The sequence below is a fragment of the Wasmannia auropunctata genome, unplaced genomic scaffold, assembly GCF_000956235.1.
Source record: "Wasmannia auropunctata unplaced genomic scaffold, wasmannia.A_1.0 LD336074.1, whole genome shotgun sequence".
Taxonomy (NCBI): Eukaryota; Metazoa; Arthropoda; class Insecta; order Hymenoptera; family Formicidae; genus Wasmannia; species Wasmannia auropunctata.
The window spans coordinates 1,754,509-1,776,030 of NW_012026816.1; the positions used below are offsets into that span (position 1 = coordinate 1,754,509).

Here is a 21,522-nt window from a genome sequence, read left to right on the forward strand (position 1 = left end):
TCCTCTCTACTCTCTCTCTCTCTCTACTCTCTCTCTCTCTCTCTCTCTCTCTCTATTCTCGAGGCACGGACTCGGCCATTTCGAAGAGGATGCCTGAGCAAGTCCGCCGGGGCGCTCAGCGGCGGGGGGGGTTTAAGACTGCGGAGTTCAGCTCGGGGCCCGGGACCGGAGAATGTGGTCTTCCCCGGGCCGGGCGTGTAACTACATCATGCCAAGAGTATTCGAAATACTCGGCGATGAAGTATGCCACGGTATCAGAGGTCTGCGGCCTGTAACAAAGCAAGCCCTCCGGGCACCGAGTTTACACACGAGCCCAGGCATCCGCCGCCGCCGCCAGCGAGGGAACGAATGCTAATGCAACCCCGAAAACTTTGTCATCGATGCCAACGACCCGTTATGAGACCGATACGCTACCGCGAAGCTAATCGAGTCGACCTGAAACCTACGTAAAATCTACGTGGGAATCTACTATTCTATTTGAGTAGCGAGCTTTCGCGGACCGGAACTAATACGATGATTAAAAGTCATTACAATCTTTAAATAATATTTTTCCAATATTGTTTGCTTAAATAAGCACGACTACTGTCTGATTTGAATAGACGTGTACGTTATTTTTAAGTCTCTAAGATAAAATAACGATAAGTGTGCAGATAGAAAACGTTAAAACGTGCATGTAATGCCTATAGCGTTTTTTGCATTCTTTTAAATATCCGAAAGTGGAGATCTTACTATTTTACTCTGTACATTGATTGACCCATTAAAAGGACAAAGGATTTTAATGTGCCATTATGGGCTTAAAATGTATTCGTTAATTTTTTATGACCTAAAATTTTATTCAGCGCCGGAATATCCGCCCGCGTTTCAATTAACCATTTCACTCAGAGTACATTACTTCCTACCTTACTTTCGCGTTCTATATATTTCACAATACATTACGTAATAAGTAATAGTTTAATATAATATGAGTACATGATCTCTATATAGTTATTTTATTATTTATTATTTATTCAACGGTATTGCACTTTGACATATTGTAAAAAAGATTTTAAAGGCAAATTGTAATGTTTATAAAAAGTTAATAAGTATATTAAAACGTTAAACGATCAAATGGGAGCATTTTCATTGCCTAACGTGCGCACTTCGATTCGAGGTTCGTTCTCTCGTTGGAAACACGATGCGAAATGGAAAACACTTTAACGACAAAAATCCGGCCAAAAAGTATCGAAAGCGCCCGTCATCCCCCCGTAATTCGTATGTACGTATGCGAAGAATTCGCCGAGAAAAATGCAATTCATTGCCAGGACGTGTGCCGGTTTCGACCCCCTCGTCTTCTGTCTCGCAACCGAGTGTAGGTATCTTTCGTCTAAAGGACGGCCAGCATGGCGGAACAATGCTTTTAACTTTACAGCGCCGTTCGAGTGCGCTCTCTCGACCCCCGGTTATACTACAGGGTCGGTTGTTAACCCGACGCTGAGGGGTTGAGATTTCAGGCAATAAAACCGACCGTCGTGATTCTTCGTCTTTAATTCGACGGCAACGCCTGCCATACGGAGTTGACAAGCGATTGCGCGGTCTTTAAAAGTCTACGATGTTTTGATATCAACACTTATTTTTCTTAATTTACTGATCATTATGCTTGCGTATCAATGTATTACATGTGATAACGATCAAAATGTGTGTGTGAAAATATGATTAATCAAGATTTATAAATAATTCCTAAATTTATATTAGAAACAGACAAATCATCAATCTAGTAAATTTTTTTTCAATGTTACCTTTACATCGTATAAATATAAGATTATAATAAAATTATGTCGCTAACAAGTAAAAAATAGAAATAATGTTTAATTACTTAATATTATATTGGTGTTATCAAATATATTATTTAACACTTTTATTTGTCATAAAAATCATATTTATCATAAAATTCCTTCATTATATTTATATTATGCTTATAATGTTAAAAATGTCAAAGAAGATAAGTTAAATAAATTTATTGATGAATGATAAAAAGCAATCGGTGTTTTATATCCATTTTCAAGTAGAAATATACACATACGAATACATACTAAAAGTTTAAACAATGGTTGAAGAGCACAGAAGCAATTTTAATATTAAATTGCCATCAAAATCTAATGTAAAAATTATTTTAAAAGATTAATAAGTCGCTCTCTCTGTGACCAGAATCACAGACAGTAAGAAAATTCAGTTTGCGAAAGTAGAATGTGTTACGCGTTTAATTTCTGCACCATTAGTTCTTGCATATTAACTTGGGCAGATTTTTTAGTTAATGTAAATATGCGCTCGTTACTGTCGCATATATAACGTCTTTAATATCTTGAATTTAGAGTAACAATGCTTTCCGCAATTAGACACCGTGTTCGCGGAACAATGTAATATTCGCAGAGTTCTCCCCAGACGCTCCAGAATATAATATCATTCCCGAGAGTTCGCCGTTTTAATATCAGACGAAATAAAAATCATTTACGTTACATAATATATACGTATATCTTTGCGAAATCAGCATATTAAGTATCCATAAAGATTGGTCTTATTCAAGTGATGCAAATGTAATAACACTTGCATTACTTAAATAAGACCAATTTGATATCGTCGTCATATTATTTAACATAATTTTGCATAATAATAAAAATATTATTCAAAAATTATTTCGAAAAACTTTCTCTTTTCTGTTATAAAGTCAGTCTTAAAAGATAACTCTTTCTCAGTAAACTCTACGTCTCATTATAGAATAGAAATAGAAACAGAGATAGTTATATCTAAAAATGAATAGTTATGTAAGACTTCTATTCTGCATAATAATGTTTAAATATTTACGTACAACACGAAAAAAATATTTTATTAATTGCTACATTATTATACAAAATACAACGTTAGGTAATTAGACTTTTGTGGCAATAATACTGTACCTAATAAGTTGTTGTAAGACATATACATATATTTGCATAAAGTCCGATGTTCAATAGCAAATTAAAATGCAACTGATTATATGCATTAGTGCTGTACTTGTATTATATATACATATAGTTATAGTTGATAACAACTATAATTTACATATATATTATACTTGTAATATTAATTTATATTATTCTGTAAAAAATACATAATTTCAGAATCATTCAAGCAGAAGAAATTAAATGCTTGCATTTCATTATTATTTTCTAAATAGAAGCCAATCAATCGCATCCCCTTACGAAAATTTAATACTGGAAGGTAATAATTAATTACTTATTTTGTAAATATTAAATATATTGCTATTCAGCGCATTTAATTATTTACTCAAAAATAATCAAAAATAATAAATTATTTCCAATATTAAATCGGATTTGTAGGTTATTAATAAATGTTCCAAAGTTATGTGATCAAAGAAAATAAATCATTAAATATATATATCGTCTTCGCTTGCAAATATAAACAAATTGCTTGCATAAGAAAGAAATATTTCAAAGTTCGATGCGATAATTTCTGATTCGAGTGGAGGTAGTCTCTCCTACCAGTGCGGCCGGATACGATATAAAACACGACAATTGACCCTGACGAACAGTATGAGATAATCTCACAACGCGCGACGGTCGTTCCCAGTGTGCCTAACGCGTAACTGAAGACACGACGCGGCACGGCGCTACAAGTCGGTGACAACTTTTTCACACGTCAGTTGAAAAGTGCTGTATCATTTCAACACTAGTTATATTAATACCTTGCACGTGCGCAAATTGTGATAACAAAAAGCTGTACATTCAGTCAACAAAGCTCGAGCAATAAATTATATTGTTGTGTAAGAAGAAAGTGAGAAAGAAAATTCGAGTGATTTTCAAGAGTAGCAAGAGTCCGGTGATAAGAGTCTTACGGTAATTATTACTTTATTTTATGCAGAAATAATTTTATAATGATAAATTTATAACGAAACAAAAATTATGTAAATGTACAATATCCAGACATGTTTCCAAGTTATAGAAAAAATAGAAGCATTTTGTAAACGTGTAAATGTACAATATGGCACGTCTTATTTTGATGCTTATTATTTCTACTGCAATAATGTAGCTTTCTGCTATATAGAACAAAAGGGTTTCTGAGGTATTTGGCCAAATTTTATTAACTTATTTTATTTATGTATTTAACCTTGTTTACGTTAAATGAGTCTCATCATAAATCTATTTATTCGGTCGTTCAGCAAGTCGTCACAAAATGAGTATACATTCAGTATACATATCTGTATATAGAAATTATTTTGCAAAAGTAACTACAGTTACAGGTTTTGCTTTCAAAAATTAACTAAGTTACCGATTTTAAAAAGTAGCATGTTACAGTTACTCAAAAATTCTCAAAAACGAAATAATTAATATATGTAATAACATATATGTATACATACACACATATATATATGTATTTGTATGTAATTACATGTATTTAATATATGTAATTAAGATTTTGAGATATAATGTTAAATTATCTAATGAATTTCTAAGCAATCTAAAATTACGATATCTTTAAAGATATTGTATAATCTCTGTAATTTTTAAGTGATTTGAAATAAAAAATTCGATTATTTATCACTATTTACGTAATTAAATAAAATTGTACATAACACATAATTTTTACGATAAACTTTTGTTAAATATTTTTTCCTGAGTTTGTACAGATTCCAAAGATACAGAAAATTTAAAAAATGCAATAATATTTTTATTATTTTTAAGATAAGATTAAATAAAAAAGTGTGATTTCCTTAAAAATATTTAAAAATATAAAATTTTATATGTGCGTATTAAAAATATTTTATGCACACAATAATATAAATAGCACAATTTTATATTTCTTATAATAAAGTAAAGATAACATAAAAAAATTATGTTTTTTTTCTCTCGTTAGACTTTTAAGTTTCCTTGCATTTGGTTGTTTTGTAATAACACTTATCCTTCTTTTTCTATTTTTCTTGTGTTTTTCATCCTGACATGCTTTAAATAGATAACAATAGATAATATGCAATTTAAAAAAAATTTATAAACTTTGTCAGAGATACCGTTTATTTTATAGAATTATTCAATGTTATGTAAAGTACAACTAATACGTCTTCAATAGTTTTAAATATCTCTATCTATGAAATACATACATGAAATTAAAATCATATTTTTCTCTATTTTTCAAAACTCGAATTTTCTTCATTTTAATCATTGCACATTTTTGTCTGAAAGCTTCGTTTTTTTTTACTAAACTTTGCTTTTTCTTATTTAACGATGAAAATGCAACATATTTGACAATTTTAAAGACATTTATGATGCCAGATATGGCATTTCTTACTTAAAATTTTTTACAAATATATGATTTTCAAGAAAATATTTTTAAAAAATAACTTATTGGAGAACAAACAAGAACGTTATCATAAAGTAGTTCATATCGTTATCAGAAAATTTAGGTGATAAAATTGTAGTCTTATCATAAAAGCCTTTACTTATAGTGCAAATAAATACATCATAAGCACTAATACATCATAAGTACAAAAAAAAAAATATAAGAAATTTAGAAGAAAAATAAACAATCTAAATAATTTTTCTTGTACTATCTTGATCCAATAAAATTATTTATATTTTGTCATATTTACGCTGCCTAACATATAATAAATTGCACACGATATTCATTCTTAAATTTTTCTCGAAACCAAAGATGTGGCATTTCTTATTTAAATTTATTTTAAATTTATAAGTACTTAAAATAAGTAAATTATCAAGGAATATTTGAGTAAAGTTTATTGTAAAGAGTTACTATATAAAAAAAATTGTTCAGCTATATATCTAGAATAAAATAAATATAATTTATAATATTTGGTCGTCTATTCTTTATCTTAAATCATTCAAAGCGCTTCAAGAGATATTATAAATTTAGAATTTATAAAATAAAGTAACGAAATATAATAATTTTAAAAGGAGTCTGATGACGTTGAAACGTTATATGTTAAAAAAATCATAGAAAAACAAGAACTTTTCCTTTACTACTATCCGATTTGATATGAAGAATCATAAGAAGATTTATATTAATTGTCGATTACAAAAATATTTACGAATTTATTTTCGTGCTGCACTTTTCATTAAAAAAAAGGATAAAAAAATTATTTTGAATCTATAACACATTTGGTTTTGCAAATATTAACTAATTGTTATTTTTTTATTTGCTTTATTTTCAATTCAGGCAGCTGACTTATTTTACTTAAAAGAGATAGATCTAACTTTGCTAATTTTATATAAAACCGATGGAATGTTAAAATTTTGTGAAACATGTAAAATTAATAATTTATGTATATGTATATTTGTTTTATTAAAATTTCTAGTAACTCCTCAAACTTATTATGACTGATCAAACAAGAATCTATCATCGAATACTGCGCGTCTTCAAATCAACATTCACTAGCTGCTTAATCACTAATATTCGATAAATATGCAACATATAATAGAAAAGTATAAATATCAATATTTCAATAGCTTTAATACGTTTCGCAATAGACAGAGATATGTTCATCCACGTGGTTTCGCCGAGCCGAGATTTTTCTGATTATCTCGCAACGAACATTATTCAACGGAATAAAAGCGCGATGTAATTATCGACTCTGAAAACGTCGCATTGTCGACGTACGCCTCGGAGCTAGAACGGTCGAGCACTCGCATAATGCGATTACAAAATTTCATCTGACAAGATTCTCCCATCTCACCAGAATGCACTTCGCATAAGTACAACGATTTCGTGCTCGAAAAACACTTCTCGCTTTCAGTCATAATTTTCGAACATCATGTCGCGCTTGCGTTCCCCGAGTAATCGCGTGAAAGACAGATTGAAAATATCCCTTAATCAAACTTTACGAACACGATCGCCATCCACGTGTCCGACTTTTCGACGAAGGATAAAAATTTACGACAGTTCGCAGAAATAGATGTGAGTCTCGAAAACACGTGGCGAAACTCTTTGCGGTGAAAAGACTCTAAAATAAAGAGTGCCATACATATCTTAAACGAGCTAAAATATATTCTTGTTGAAGAATTAAATATTAATTAAGTTGTTCTTTAAAATATAATATACATACATGCAGAAAATAAATATGCCATGCCAATTAATGTATCTTTAATTGTGCACTATTATATTATGTAGTGTCTATAAATTATACACACTTGTTTTCTATTACAAGCCCCTCATGGCATTTACTGGCCTAAATGTACAAAACTAAATACACTGCATAATTTATATAATTGCATGTAGTTATTACACAGGAAAATATATTTGATCAAAAAATACTATTTGGTTTGTAATAAATGTTCATATTTTAATCAATTTCTTATCGTATTCATCGATTATTATTATATTATCAATCTTATTAAAAGTCTGTTAAGACATCAACTTTACATTATGAAGCTGAAAAGCAATTAATATTTTTGTACTAGTTGTTTTTCTGCGTTTATAATTACAACACCTACGACTAAATTATGTAGTGTATTTTATATACTCCGGATATCACAAACGCCGTCAATATTTTGCGTCATTAGCGCTTTCTCAATCATCCGAGCATTCAAACCGATCTCATCGCTCTTCGCCGTTCGTGAAAGATAATTATGCGCAAACATCGGACAGGTAAACGCAATCGTGCCAAAGTAAAGCGGATTGTTAACGCCAGGCGACAGAAAATCGCGTGGACCTCTTCAAACATTTGCGAATCTCCACGAGAAATCGATCGAGTTGGTACGTGACAATGCAAATCGATGATATTACATCGCCGGCGAGACGGTATTTTTCACCGCGGAATTATTATTAATATCCGACGGAAAAAATGACTTGGTAACGAAAATTTAACGATATTATGCAAAATCTAGTGCAGAGTTGCTCTTAGCTCATGAATGTAAATGGTGCTGCAGAATCAACGATCGCATATAGTAACAAAATATCAAGAGAGTTATACGAATGTTACTTATTATTATTATTTAATAGCCAAATTCGTAATTATTAAAATAACGAATTAATTAACATTACACAGCATGTTATTGGTCAAAAAAGTAAATCAAAAGTGACAGTAGCACTCTATGCAAAAAAAAAAACAATTTATCATGCAACTTATATAAAAAATGGCCTGAGAAAAGGATTATTTATAAGAATAACCCTTTTCTCAGGCCATTTTTTTGCCATAAAATGAAAGCTAAAGCTCACGTCGCCTTTCCAATAACTCCAAAGCTTGAATGGCATTTCTAAGACGGAAAATCATACCGCGTTATGATTCCGCATTAGAAATAATGATCCCAGTTGTGGTTCTCGCAACGACGCGAACCGAGAGAATTCCGCGTTGACAAAACTAGGCGAGGCGGAAAGCGGTAGAGCGCGCGTAACGTTTCTGCACGCAAACCGGCTCTGCAGAAGAACCAATTCTGCAAAACGTCACGGCGATTATTATAAAAGGGACCCATTATAATATGTCGTAGTGTCAGCGCAAAGTACTGCCGAGTTATCGCCGATTTTCCACACGCCCGAGCGAGCACTTTGCTTGTACTACTCTCTCGCGGTTCCGACGATATTTCGCATCCCAGCGATTTCGACGCGGAACGTACTTTGTGTTTTATTGGCGGTCAAACGACTTGCGTAAAACGGTGATATGTGCTGCTTTTAATTTGTGGTGGGTAAAATCAGCTGTAATCCCCTGTGTAACTTTATTTTTTTCTATAAAGTTTCGAGTAAAACAACGAGTTCACGGTATTATTTCGTAAATTCGCGTTTTTCGTTGAAACCATTAAATTTTGTTTTATAAAATAAATAAATGAAAGGAAGAAAATGTTTTAGTATTTATTTGAAAATTTTGCATGTATAATATATGCTTAATATATGCTATACATATACTTATAGTTCACATTATAATTTATGTAATATTTCTGTAAACAAGTATCTCTAATTTTTATTAAACTTTGAATTAAAGAACATGAAAATATTGAAAAAAATGTGATTTTGAAATGTAAGCTAGATTCTGAAGCTTAACAAACAATACTGCAAGATTTTTCAAATGCATATTATATAGTACAATCTTGTAACTGAAAGTAAAATAACGCTTTTCAAAGCAAGTAAATAATTTATTATAAAGAAAAAACTAAAAAAGTAATGTAAAGTACTCTGACTGATATAATCTAAGCTCACTTTGTGCTAGTAAGCTACCTGCGCTAGTTGAAACAAGTGCGTCACGACTAGGATTTTTCGCGATACATCTTCACGCTATTTCACCGGTGAATTTTGTAGACAGAAGGATCTACAAACGTGACGGCGGTTCGTTGAAAAAAAAAACCGACGAGAAGGACGTGGAAAACGGTGTGGGAGAGAGAAGGTAGCTTGCAACCCCGCAGGCGGTCGCGGCGACGTTATTTATTGCTCGGGCCGATGAGTGTCATTTAAAATTTCGATATAAATTAATTTAAGGGGGTAAAGGGGGTTTTCAGGACGGTCGCAGTGGTACGGGGCGTAATGGCTCGGAAAATGAAGTTCTTGTAGCCTCGTCGAGAGAGAATCTCGCTCGCCGTCAGCCCTCCCCTCCCCGCCCCTCCGCCTCTCCTGTCCTCCGCTCTAGCACCCTTGCGCCTCTTCGCCACCTCGAGCGTGTGCCGTTCCCCTCCATTCCCCCGCGCCAACCTTCAACTTCATCCCCTTTCATCCTTCCGTCCCCGCTCCTCTCTCTGCTCTTATACTCCCGGTCTTACCCGCTCGCTCGCTCGCTCGCGGAGACTCAACATTGCCTGGTGAAATATCCCTTTGCCTCCGCTCCGCCAGGCTTCCATCCACGCCCAAGCACTCCGCCTCGCCATTATCTTAAGTAAACAGACTACCTGCGCGCCGGGGAGTTCCAGATAAAGTCACATGTTATCAAAATCCACCCCCCGCGCCACCCTCCGCCCTCGCAGCCCTGCCGCTCGCTCGCGGCCGCCCTCAAAGCGTCCTCCGAGCGCGTAGCCTGTCGTTAATTCCGTTAAGTCGCGGCCTTACGTTCAACGCGGCAAGCAGCAGCCTGCAAAATCGCTCGATTCCAAAGAGCGACGGTGCGCAGCTTCTGGCGGAAGTCGAGTGTGTCCTAATGAGGAATCCCGAAATGATATCGGCAGTCGCTCAGACGAACTATCCCTCCCCTCACTGCCCGTTTGTTACGATTAATCGCGAGGCATTGTACGGCGATAAGATTTCACGAGAATATTCGTGCGAAGCTGGAAATGGTTGTTCTTATATTACCGGCGTGTCAGCTTTGAGAGGGATTTACATCGATGAGCATCCGCACGTTTTCGATAAAAATTCACCGCGACTTTCCGACTCTTCAATCGACTTTCCATATGAAATTTCCTGAGCTTATTTAACTTAACATGGTGATATATTTTGACTAAGATTCTCAAGTAGATACACTATATATTTATAATGTAATTAAAAATATAACAGAACGGTATTTTTTTTCACGGATTTAAACTCAACTTTTTCTCAGACAAAATTACAAGGTAAATATTAATTTATTGTTACTTCTTGGTATATACTCCCTCCTATCTTGGTAATTGAGAATTGCAATTACTCTTTGTTCTCCTTTCTTACTTTATGAAGAAAATATTTTTAAAGCCAACTAATTTATGTTTCATCGCAAAGAGTTTAAATTTAAAGAGATTAAAACAAAGGGACCTTTCGATATATGCATTATTATAATCAACTTACGAAGATCGAGGAGATTCCGCTTCAGTTCCGTTGGAACATGAGAAGAAAAACGCAGAAAAATATAAATTAATAAAAAGACCGCAAGTTTTCTTTTTTTTTTAACGTAATTACAATGCGTGAAGAGAACGAAAGTAACAGAGATTCTCACGTGTAACAGGGATTCTCTCGCATTCAATCTCTTCAACCTCGGGAGATTGTAAGTATTCCTGGGGTGTCTAGGCATGTCGCATGAGGCCAAGAATTGTCGGTATGTGGCTCCAGTGTCCTAGTATGGCCGCTACAATCAGAGTGGCACGCGCCCTCGACCACCCACCCGTCCTCCGTGTAACGTCCCAAAGCTTCCTTAGCCTCCCTCTAGAACCTCCCCCGGGACCTCGTCCACGACGTCGACGACTAGACTAACCCCGAAGAGCGATTCCCCAGCACTTCAGCGATTCCCGAGAACGCATCCCCCGCCCATAGTCGTCCCCTGCTCTCCCTTCTTCCCCCGCGCGGATACCCGAAGACGAGCGGCTGGATACCGGATGCACACCGTCGCATGCATTCCCGCGGATACGGTGCATATGCCGCGGGGAACGCCGGAAGTTGGTTCGCCCGCAATCTGACCATACCGATGTGCGTGCTCCATTCTTTCTCTTTTGTATATTTTACCTATATTTATTTATTTTTTTAACGAGTAATCAAAGTCTCAATAGTCAGAGATCTACTGATAAAGTCAGAAATTAACGTTCAATAAAAATTACAACTTAGTACTAAAAAAAGCTATTTTGAAAGAGTTTTCTTAACTCTTTCTCAGTTCAAGAATTTTTAAGATACGAGATTAAAAAGTACTCAAGTGCCTAGCAAAACTTAAAGTGGCCTTTAACCACAACATTATACAAGATGTCCCAAAAATTAATTGCTTCATTTTTATTGCTTAGATATTAATTCTGAATCGATAAATAAAAATACAATTTATAAATTGCTTTTATTTATTTTAATTTTAACTTTGATTCAATCTATAAGTTCGAAATATTAATTTAATAAATAACTGCTCACAAACGAAATTTTAAAATTGAAATAAATGACAATTTACAATTTATATTCTTGTTTATTTGTTTGTGCCATCTATAAATGATATATAGGAATAAAATAATTCTGACCCATTGTATGGACTCTTCAGAGCAAAGATAGACTAAATTCATAATTTTTTCATTCTTAACATAAAATCTTATAATTTACGTGAACTCAATTCGCGGAGATAATTTTAATTTTGCAGTTTGCATAGCTTATAAAATTTTTAATTTATATAATAAATTATATAAATCGCTCGATGTGAGTGTCACTCAATTTTATTCAAACGCTATTATTGTACATCTTAGTACGTCGTGCGCGAAATGTTATCAGACAATATGTTTGTGAAAGCACAAAAAAAAATAGTATCTTAAAATGTCGTATCTTGAGACGTACCTAGGGAACAGAGAAACTTGAACGATGGTATTTAAGAATTTCTCGTACTTTTTCCTCACGATTATGGCCACAGCGTGGAACTCATGGCACGCCTCTCCATCCCCTTCCCACGTATAAACCCCGGGAGAACGCATTCCCGTTCCCTCTATCCCTCCACCCGATATCATTCTGTATATCCAAGGACATCCAGCTGAATGCCGGAGGAACACCATGCCATACATTCTAATGGAAATAGAGCGATTGCCGGATTTTTATGGCATCGCTCCTTCAATCGCGTAATGTCTAGCATTGCTTGAATGCACGTATAAAATTTTGCTTAATTGCCGAAAATTATATTATATTCTAATCACGTTTTAATTAATTATTAGTTGTTATAGTTAATTGACAGTATAATCAAAAGGATAATTATTAATAAATTTATTCTGAAAAAAATTTAATATCATGTAGAAAGTAAATCTGATTTAATTTTAAAAAGTAATTGAGTTTCAACTTTAAAAAATATGATTAGAGAAAATATGTACATATATATGTACAAAGATATAATTTGAGTTTACGTTTGTTTATGAATTCGAAATGAGAAGTTATATAATAGAAACAGAAATGTATGTACATAGCATGTATTAATTCATATACGTTTTTTCACATAAATTTATACATATAATTGTATTTACTATAAAATTGTAAGCTGGCATTGTTCTTGATTTTGCGACGCTGACAAATTCAAAGTATCGCACACTCATAATACGCTCGAGTGAAGTCGTATGATCACGCGATCTCTGCCACTTGCTTTACTTACAATAGCGTCGCGTAATGAATATCAATGAATAAGTATCTATTCGTAACTCACCGTGGCGGCATTCACCATCTCGATTATCTCGTTCCTCGTCCTTCCGTTTTCTCATCCGTCCATAGATAGTCCACCGTTCTCGTATCCGGGCCGCTTTCATCTCGCTTCAATATCCGGATTCTGGAAAGATAGGTGCAAAACGAAACCGTGATAATGGCGACGCAAAAATAGCGATTTTCTCTGAAATCGTGATCCGTGCTAATCCTATCGAGTTGCCGCACAAGACATTAGATTTTTGTGCCAGACAACTGTAATAGATAATGGGAAATGCGTTTAATGTAAAATTAGGTACCTGCTGACGCAATTCGAATTTATTTCAAAAGTTCGAGCCGCAAAATCGAATGAACGACGCTCACCGTCGAGCGAAACGCGAGACTGCGCGCGACTGTGACGCGCTCTCGCGGTCATCTTCACGCATTACCAACATTTACCGATCATAATTTGGTGCGCTGAAGATAAATGTTCGATTCGCTGCTTCAAACTTATACAATAAAGATGAATAATTAAAAGAATTTTTCAATTTTGAAAACTGAACACATGGAGAATGAACACTTTAATAAAGAATTTAGATTATATTAATTTTAACATAACAGATTTACAGCCGGCTTATATACTCAACAGAAATTTTATATAAATAACCTATTAGATTTTTACATTTAATTTTTTTATTATATATAATATTTTTAATATTAAATTATATATTAATTTATAATTATAGTGTTTTTATTTCCTAATCTAAAAATTAGAGGAATTTTAAATAAACATTATCGCGGTAGAATAGACAAAAAGAATGCCTAAAACAAGAATTAATTAAGGAGCATATTAATAATATCAGATTAGAGTCATCCAAACAATTCATTTATCACACAACACATTTTAGATTTTAATCACTCGTTTGACTGGGATAACTAATAAAATACTATTAAAATAGTATAAAAACAAATAAAAGACTATTAAAATAATTGATTTCGAACCAAATTACAAAAAAAAGATTGATCTCTGAAATGATACATATAAAAGAGCAAACCAACGGAATTAATTTAAATAAAGATACAGAATTGCACAACAATGTTTATTTCGACATACTTATCAAGGACTCTCATGCTTAAAAATGTGTTTATATTGTTATTGTCATCGCGAGCTTTGTAGTATATATTTTATTCGCTTTCATCGGGGAACTCACTATAATTGTGCTTGAGAGTTCACACATTGAAAAACATCACGCGACATGGGTTTACGAAGTTGATCACCCTATATCGGACGTACACAGTAAGTGAAAATTCAGCGAAATAATTATTAACTTTGGGGAGAAAAAAACTGCAAACGTCACTTTACCAAAAATCTCTTTTATTAGACAGAAAAATAAAAAAAACGGCCATCCACCAGCTGTATCATTTGGACACGAAAAACATAAAACAACATCGGGACAAGATATTCTCACATAGGAAACAACGATAATTTGTTACATCTTTAACTTGCGACTTTTAATTTACTTCACCGACTCATTCAAATTCTTGACTCCATTTTTGACATAACTTATATTTATTTAAGATGTTGTCGATATTATACTCAATTTATGCGAATAATACATGTCAATCTTATAGTTAATTACAAAGTTTTTTTAAAATGTAAATGTTTTAACATCAATTTTATTAGTACATAATGTAGTTAATTTTTAAAAACGACTGAAGAAAACCAAATTAGATCAAAACGTCTCATTACGAATTATTATATAAGTGAAAATATATGAATTTATATATTTAGCATCTAAAATCTTTGCTTGTTTATTGGCCATAAATCAAAGTACTTGTTCTTGATAAATATACAAGCGATAATCTTATTGAATAAATTTTCACTGTTCTGCACTAAGCAATTTAATTTAGAATTTAAATTATTTTTTAGATAAACATCGCTGCTTGACGGATCAACTCCACTATATATTGTTGCAAAGATGGGAAAGATATATGAGCGTCGTCTGGAACAGCCAACGCCAAATGTATCTCTGGGAGAAGTAATACTGAACAAATTGCGTGAAAACGGCAATCATGTTTATGCAGTATGTACCATAATTACGAAACCCATAGTAGCGATTGCCAATTACGGGCCGATCGCCTGTGAAATTTCGAGATATAATAACATAGCGCGCCAAAACAACGAAAGTTTTTTTTTGTAATTCCATTGGCGCTAATCGCCGGAGGCGAAATTCGCGAGTTTCCTCTCTGAATTTTCCCTGTCGCATTATGCGTCGCTTATAACGCTTAGTCCCCAGCCTGTTCACGTCGCATTTTTATGTTAATTTCCTTTTAAGCTCCAAGTACTAGAAATTTAAAAGATATTTTTTAAAATAAGACTTTAAAAAGGGCGATATTTAATCATTTATATATTTTACAGTCATAAAAAAATAATACAATTTTTGTAGTTGTATTATTAAGCACATTTGTATTTTACATTAAATTTTAGTGTAAGGTTTTTAGATATATAAGCTTCACAATATACATATTTTAACGTGTATTAAAAAAATCGAATATTTATTTAGCATGTAAAGCTAAATTAAAAGGATTATTTTTATTCTCTTTAGAATATTTCATGATTATATCGATTTTATACAATATAAAGAGATATCACTTTCTTGTAGATAGACGGACCAACCGGCAAGCGGTTGACATGTAAAGAATTACTCGACAAAAGCGTGAGATTCGCGAAGTTTTTACAAGAGTACGGGATAAAAATCGGAGACAGAATTGGCATCGCAACTGAAAATCGATTGGATTGGTTAATACCAGCTTACGCGAGCTATTATCTCGGTGCTATAGTTGCACCGTACAATCCTATGTACACAGAATGTAAGTAAAAGTATTATTATATAATATTTATAATATATGTGTGCGTATTATATGTGTATACACGTACATATTATCTGTATTATGCACATTTTCTTGCAAAAAGCAGTCACGAATTTTTATATCTAATGATTTAATCTAAAATGATCTGATTTATATCGACAAGTGTAATTATAAGTGTAACTTATAAATATACGAGTACAATAATTATCAACAATATCTGCCGAGTTTAAACGCCAATTGATTTCAATTGTTTACCATTTAGATGAATTCCAGCATATATTAAATATCGCGAAGCCGCGTATCGTTTTCGTGTCTCAGCGCACCGAAAAGCTCCTCGCTAAGATCCTACCGAAGTTATCCTGGGAAATGGAATTAATACAACTAGACGATCAACCATTCACGGCAAACGTCCGAACGTTAAAGAGTATCTTAAATAAAGAATCGAGTATGGAATACCATTTTTCGGGATACATGATGAGATATAAGGCTGCAAATATCGGTGATCCGAGTCAGCATCCGTTGGCTATTCTCTGTTCGAGCGGCACCACGGGGTTGCCGAAAGGAGTGACGCTGTCTCATAAAAATTTAATGGCGTTTTTAATCAAAATGAGGCAAGTTTTACATATATGTCATTTTTTTCTATTAGTCAATACAGTTTCAAACGGCACTAAAATCAATATGCATTTGATTAAAAACGCGGGCGTTAAGCGTTTAATTTAAAGAGATATTTTAATTTAGCACAAAATGTAATATCATTTTCAATTATTTCCAGACTATTTTTAACTATAATGTTAATGTAAATTCTAACTTTACAATTTATTTGCGAACTCTACGTGTACAGTCGTCCGGAAAGACAACAAAGTACCATTTTCTCGATTGAAAGCAATTAAGGATTTGATTCTATAATTCAAATATGATTTAAAAATGCAGCAAACCTGAGTATCTGAACACAAAAAGTGGTGACAAAATATTGATGTTGCTACCGTTTTATCATGGCTACGGAATGGGCACGCTGATACTCGGTCTTTTCGCGAGCTGCACCATGATCATAATGCCCGCCTTCGAGCCGGAACTCTTCCTAAACCTGGTGCAGGAGCATAAGGTCACCCATCTGCCGCTGGCGCCGCCGATCCTGACGTTCCTGGCGAAACACCCGCTGGTGGATAGGTACGACTTTCGCAGCGTGAGAGAACTCATCTGCGGAGCGGCGCCGCTTTCGAAGGACGTAAGTTTTCTTCTGTCATCGTGAAGTTTGTCCCTCTACCTACCGAACCCCCTTCCCACTCCCTCCCCCCGTCACCCCTCGGCCAAGTTATCACGGCAAGAAAAGCAGCCATCGGCGGGACTAAGTGCCGAAGTGAGTCCTCGATGCCGCGGCTGCGGTGAGAGGATTGAACGAGGGACTGCGAGAGGAAGTCCCGGGGAGTCGTCGCATTTTCACTAGACACGGCCCGGGGAGTAACTTTATCGCGTTCGTTTTTGTTTAACCGGTTCACGAAGTCGCTAAGGAGGAGTAGGAGGAGAAGAAAATAGAAGGCCGCATTCTCGCGAGTTTCGCAATCGCGTCTTTCGGAAAATGCGAAACTGATCTCTTATCGGTGGACAGAATCCCCCAAAGACGGAAAAGGGGTGAAGAGGGTCTCTTAAAGTTTTGAAAATCAAACACGCCTCTGAAACTTAAATGTCCCCTGAATGCCATCTTCTAGTTGGATATTGTTGCCTTTGTCTCACGCATGATTGAGACAACAATAGCAAGGTCAGACGGACATTGAAAACAGGAGAATGAATAAAATTGATTACATTAATATATATATTATTAATTTTCATATTGAATGAAATTTCTACTGTTAATTTCTATAGCTATAATAATAGTTAAAAATTCTTCTTATGAGACTTAAAAATAAATGATATCCTGTGACAAATTTCGAAAATTAATACTACAAAATAACATTAATGTGTGATATTCGTAGAGCAGTACTTTACAAGTCATTAATGTTAATTCTTTCGCATTGATTAATTAGATTAATTTAATCGATGTTGACGCATGCACTTTGAAAACAATGGAAAAAATTTAAAGCAATTTCCTTTTTTTCTTCGCAGGTCGCAGCCGCGGTAATTGCTCGTCTCGGCGTAAAATGCGTTCGCAACGGCTACGGCATGACGGAATTGTCGATAGTGAGCGGTTTGAGCGGGCGCGACGACGACGATGACCATTTGTTCGAGAATCCAGGATCCGGGCGGCTCGTGCCTGGTTTCCTCTGCAAAGTGACTGATCTCGAGACACAAGAAACCCTAGAGGCTGGCCAGGTGGGCGAGATCTGCTACCTCGGAGAGCAAATGATGCTGGGTTACTGGGACAACCCCGAAGCGACCAGACAGACCATCGACCAGGACGGATGGCTTCACACCGGCGACATCGGCTACTTCGACAGCAAGGAGAGACTGCACGTGGTCGATCGCGTCAAGGAGCTGATCAAGTACAAAGGCTATCAAGTTTCACCGTCGGAGATAGAAACCGTCTTACTGTCGCATCCCGCGGTAAAAGACGCCGCGGTCGCCGCCAAACCCGATGAACGCAGCGGCGAGGTTCCCGTGGCTTTTGTAGCGAAGCAACCCGGCGCCACGATCACCGCTCAAGATTTACAGGAACTCGTCAAACGTGAGTTGTCACTCAACCTAAATTTTTTTATCATTTCTCGCAGCTTCATTAAAATGTTCTTCAATTAGAACATTATTAATTATTTCTCTCACTATGAAAAAGTCTCGGATAAGAGTGCACGCTATTTTGTTCCCTTCATATGTCATACTTGATTTGACTCTTTTCATCACGATGAAAAATTTTTATTTTATATTTTCTCTACATTTAAATTAATAAAGTTTAAAAAAGCATTTCAAAGTAGATTTAAAAATATTAGAGATATATATACATATATATTTATTAGATCAAAAATTAAAAATTTAATGAATTGCTTACAATATATAATAAAAGTTATTTATTCAGTAGTATATATCATCATAGTATATATTCAATTTTAAATAAATAAGTAAAACATGATGCCAGAAGTGAGATAGTAACAGCAATCAACATTACATAACATTATTAACGATATTATTATAGTTATTAGTGACATCACGTTGTAATAATATTAAATGCTGCGATTAACAAAATTGTTAGTTATCCCCGCTGTCTTTGTAATTTAAATATACAGCGCAGCATGAGCGTGGAAATATTCCGCCCGCATCTTGACATTGCATTTTAATAGTAAACGCGAGCCGAGCGACGACCTGTACATACATTAACCGAGAAATTCAATTTATCTTGCAGAGAAACTGTCGCCGCAAAAATGGCTGTATGGCGGGGTGCAATTTGTCGATGCCATACCGAAGAATCCTGCCGGCAAGATCCTACGCCGCGAACTTCGAGCAATAATCTCTAAACTGTAAATAGTAAAAATCGCATGTCGATAGGTTTACTTATAAATATAAATCTCCTTCGACGAAGACCAAAGAAAAATAATTGAATCAACAGAGTACAATTTTTAATATTTCTCGTATCGCCAAGAACAAATTGGCAATCGCTCAAGTAAAGTGCCATGGTGCGTGTGCTAAGAAATATTTCTGCGTTAACGAACGTCTCACTGTGAAGAAGAGTGATTAAGCGCCGTGAATTTCTTCACTATAGAAACGTAAATTTATTGCAGCTTGTTGTCACGTTGATTAATTCGTAAGTAAACCGTTGAACAACCGTGACCGATTAAATGCGAGCGCTCGGTGAACCGGTCGGTTCCACCCCCTGAATATAGCGGGACAGCACAGCGAGAGGGTGTTTCGAGTTATATTACACGATATCACTCTTGCGCCGACCTGCGGTGCTACGAAAATAAGCGAAGAAACCTGTTGCATTACACACGTCGACGAAAAACGCGCGAGCGCGCGCGCATGTGCTCCCATATTTCATCAATATCTAACTTCTTTCTTTCTTTGCGATGATCGAACGGATCGGACTTCTTATCGATTCTCGTGTGTTTTCCAGTGAATTTCCATAGTAATGCGGAAAATGTCTGTAACGGAATTAACTCTTTAAATAAATAACAAAAGTTAAAGCGGACTCCCACAATGACTCACTTCGAAACCTTTCCGCATTAAAGTACCAGCGGCATCAGTCTTCCGCATTTTCCATCCATTACCAATTCCATCCATTTTATAGTAAGTATAGTTTGATTTAGTACAAAAATTGATTTAATAATAAGTCACGATTTTTCAAATGGTTTCGGGCTGTGATCCAAACACGTGTCGCGCGTTACGAGTTTTTAGCGACCTGGCGTAAATGAAAATCTGATCCTTCGTAGAATTTTTTTTAACAGAAGCAAGTTGATTTCAAAAAAGGAAGATTATTTGACTCTCGTTTGTTATCTATTTTAAATGCATTCTGCGAGGGATAATTGATCATAATTGATAATGGCTGCGTCACTTAACGGAATAGTTAACCGTTACCGGAAAAGTGCAGCATGAATTGCCGGCGGTTTCGACGAATCAACGGGATTATCGGTGTCCGGTATCGGAGAAATTTAAATTTCACGCCGCGGACTCTCTCTCTCTCTCTCTCTCTCTCTCTCTCGCTCTCTCGTTCTCTCTCGTGTACCGCGGTCCCCAGATAGTCGTACGCGAAGATACGTATGTGCACACGCGCGCGAGGTACGCGTGTGTAACCGTCGACAGTTATGTGTACGTGTTCATGCCTCGCGTTCCTGTTGATTTAATTACGACGATTGGCCTGACAAATCTAATTGACGTGCATCAATTATTTGGGCCGCGTTCGAAGGCCGTTTAATTCCCTATCCTCTTCCCGACGAGAACACGGTTTCGCAGTAATCCCATTTTTCAGGGGGACTCTTTCTCTCTTTCTTTCTCTCTCTTTTCGCAAAATTTCGCTCGCCGTTGCGTCAATGAGTCGGTAGCGCTCCGCTTTGATATCTCATCGATAGATTCAGTCAGGACGGATTTATATATAGACAATTCGAGGCGAAGATGAACATTCTTTTAGAGTTTTATATTGCGCGTTGCCGCCGAATCATTTTGGTGAATAATATTGGTGGGAATAATAAAATAAGAATTTAAGAATAATTATGATTATATGATAGGAAAAAGCAACTAAAATAATTAACATCACCGGCGTTTGGCTAAATAAATAAATTGCGATTTCTTTATATACAGCTATCTCTGCGGTCGCATGAAAGATATATGGCAGAAAGGTTTGCGCCCCGTTTCCCATTTCGTAATTTGGGATACTCGTATTTGCGTACCGTTGCACACCGAACGAATAATCCATAATCGCGTGTTTGCCGCGCCCAATCGTGTGCCTAATTATATGAAACCAGTCTGTACACCGTGTACGATACTAATGCAGCAAATTATCTGCGCGCATGCCGTTATTGGGATCACCGTGACATACACGCGGCTTCGACTACTGAAATCTGCGTATTTAGACCGAAGGGGGGTTCGCCAGGGGTCGAGGCCGGCGATAAATTACCGTTGATGGAACGAATTTTCAAAAGCATTGCTCGCGGCTTACTCTTAGCCGGATTACCGCTTCGTTTAAGCGGCGAATTTTCGCGCTGTACGCATTCGCAGATTTAAAAAAGTAAAATCCACCATTATTTTCGCTCGATG

At 35.4% G+C, this 21,522-nt stretch overlaps 2 protein-coding genes across 3 annotated transcripts in view; one reads left to right on the forward strand and one right to left on the reverse strand.

Annotated features, from left to right (window-relative positions):
- Positions 1 to 13,387, reverse strand: part of LOC105449598 (lachesin-like) — a 198,577-nt gene extending 185,190 nt beyond the window's left edge. The window contains exons 1-2 of the mRNA XM_011688877.1: positions 13,302 to 13,387; positions 13,010 to 13,129 (exon numbers count right to left, since the gene is read on the reverse strand). The gene's annotated coding sequence lies outside the window, so the exon portion shown is untranslated. The remainder of the gene's footprint in view (positions 1 to 13,009; positions 13,130 to 13,301) is intronic.
- On the forward strand, positions 3,566 to 19,960 carry LOC105449595 (4-coumarate--CoA ligase 1-like). Of its 2 annotated transcripts, none has more exons than XM_011688875.1 (7): positions 3,566 to 3,869; positions 14,912 to 15,065; positions 15,645 to 15,852; positions 16,115 to 16,463; positions 16,783 to 17,077; positions 17,953 to 18,511; positions 19,178 to 19,960. In XM_011688875.1, the coding sequence occupies exons 2-7, from the start codon at positions 14,961 to 14,963 to the stop codon at positions 19,294 to 19,296; spliced, it is 1,635 nt and encodes a 544-aa protein (XP_011687177.1). In that variant the 5' UTR covers positions 3,566 to 3,869; positions 14,912 to 14,960; the 3' UTR covers positions 19,297 to 19,960. The 2 variants fall into 2 exon arrangements, with proteins under 2 accessions (XP_011687177.1, XP_011687178.1); XM_011688876.1 differs by lacking the exon at positions 3,566 to 3,869 and adding an exon at positions 14,189 to 14,278.
- Positions 19,961 to 21,522: the final 1,562 nt, after the last annotated feature.

Excerpts from the sequence above, each read along its gene's own strand:
- LOC105449595 (XM_011688875.1), top strand. The coding sequence starts at position 14,961 with ATGGGAAAGATATATGAGCGTCGTCTGGAACAGCCAACGCCAAATGTA. Across the intron at positions 16,464-16,782 it reads GCGTTTTTAATCAAAATGAG|CAAACCTGAGTATCTGAACA; the intron begins GCAAGTTTTACA and ends TTAAAAATGCAG. Across the intron at positions 17,078-17,952 it reads CGGCGCCGCTTTCGAAGGAC|GTCGCAGCCGCGGTAATTGC; the intron begins GTAAGTTTTCTT and ends TTTTCTTCGCAG.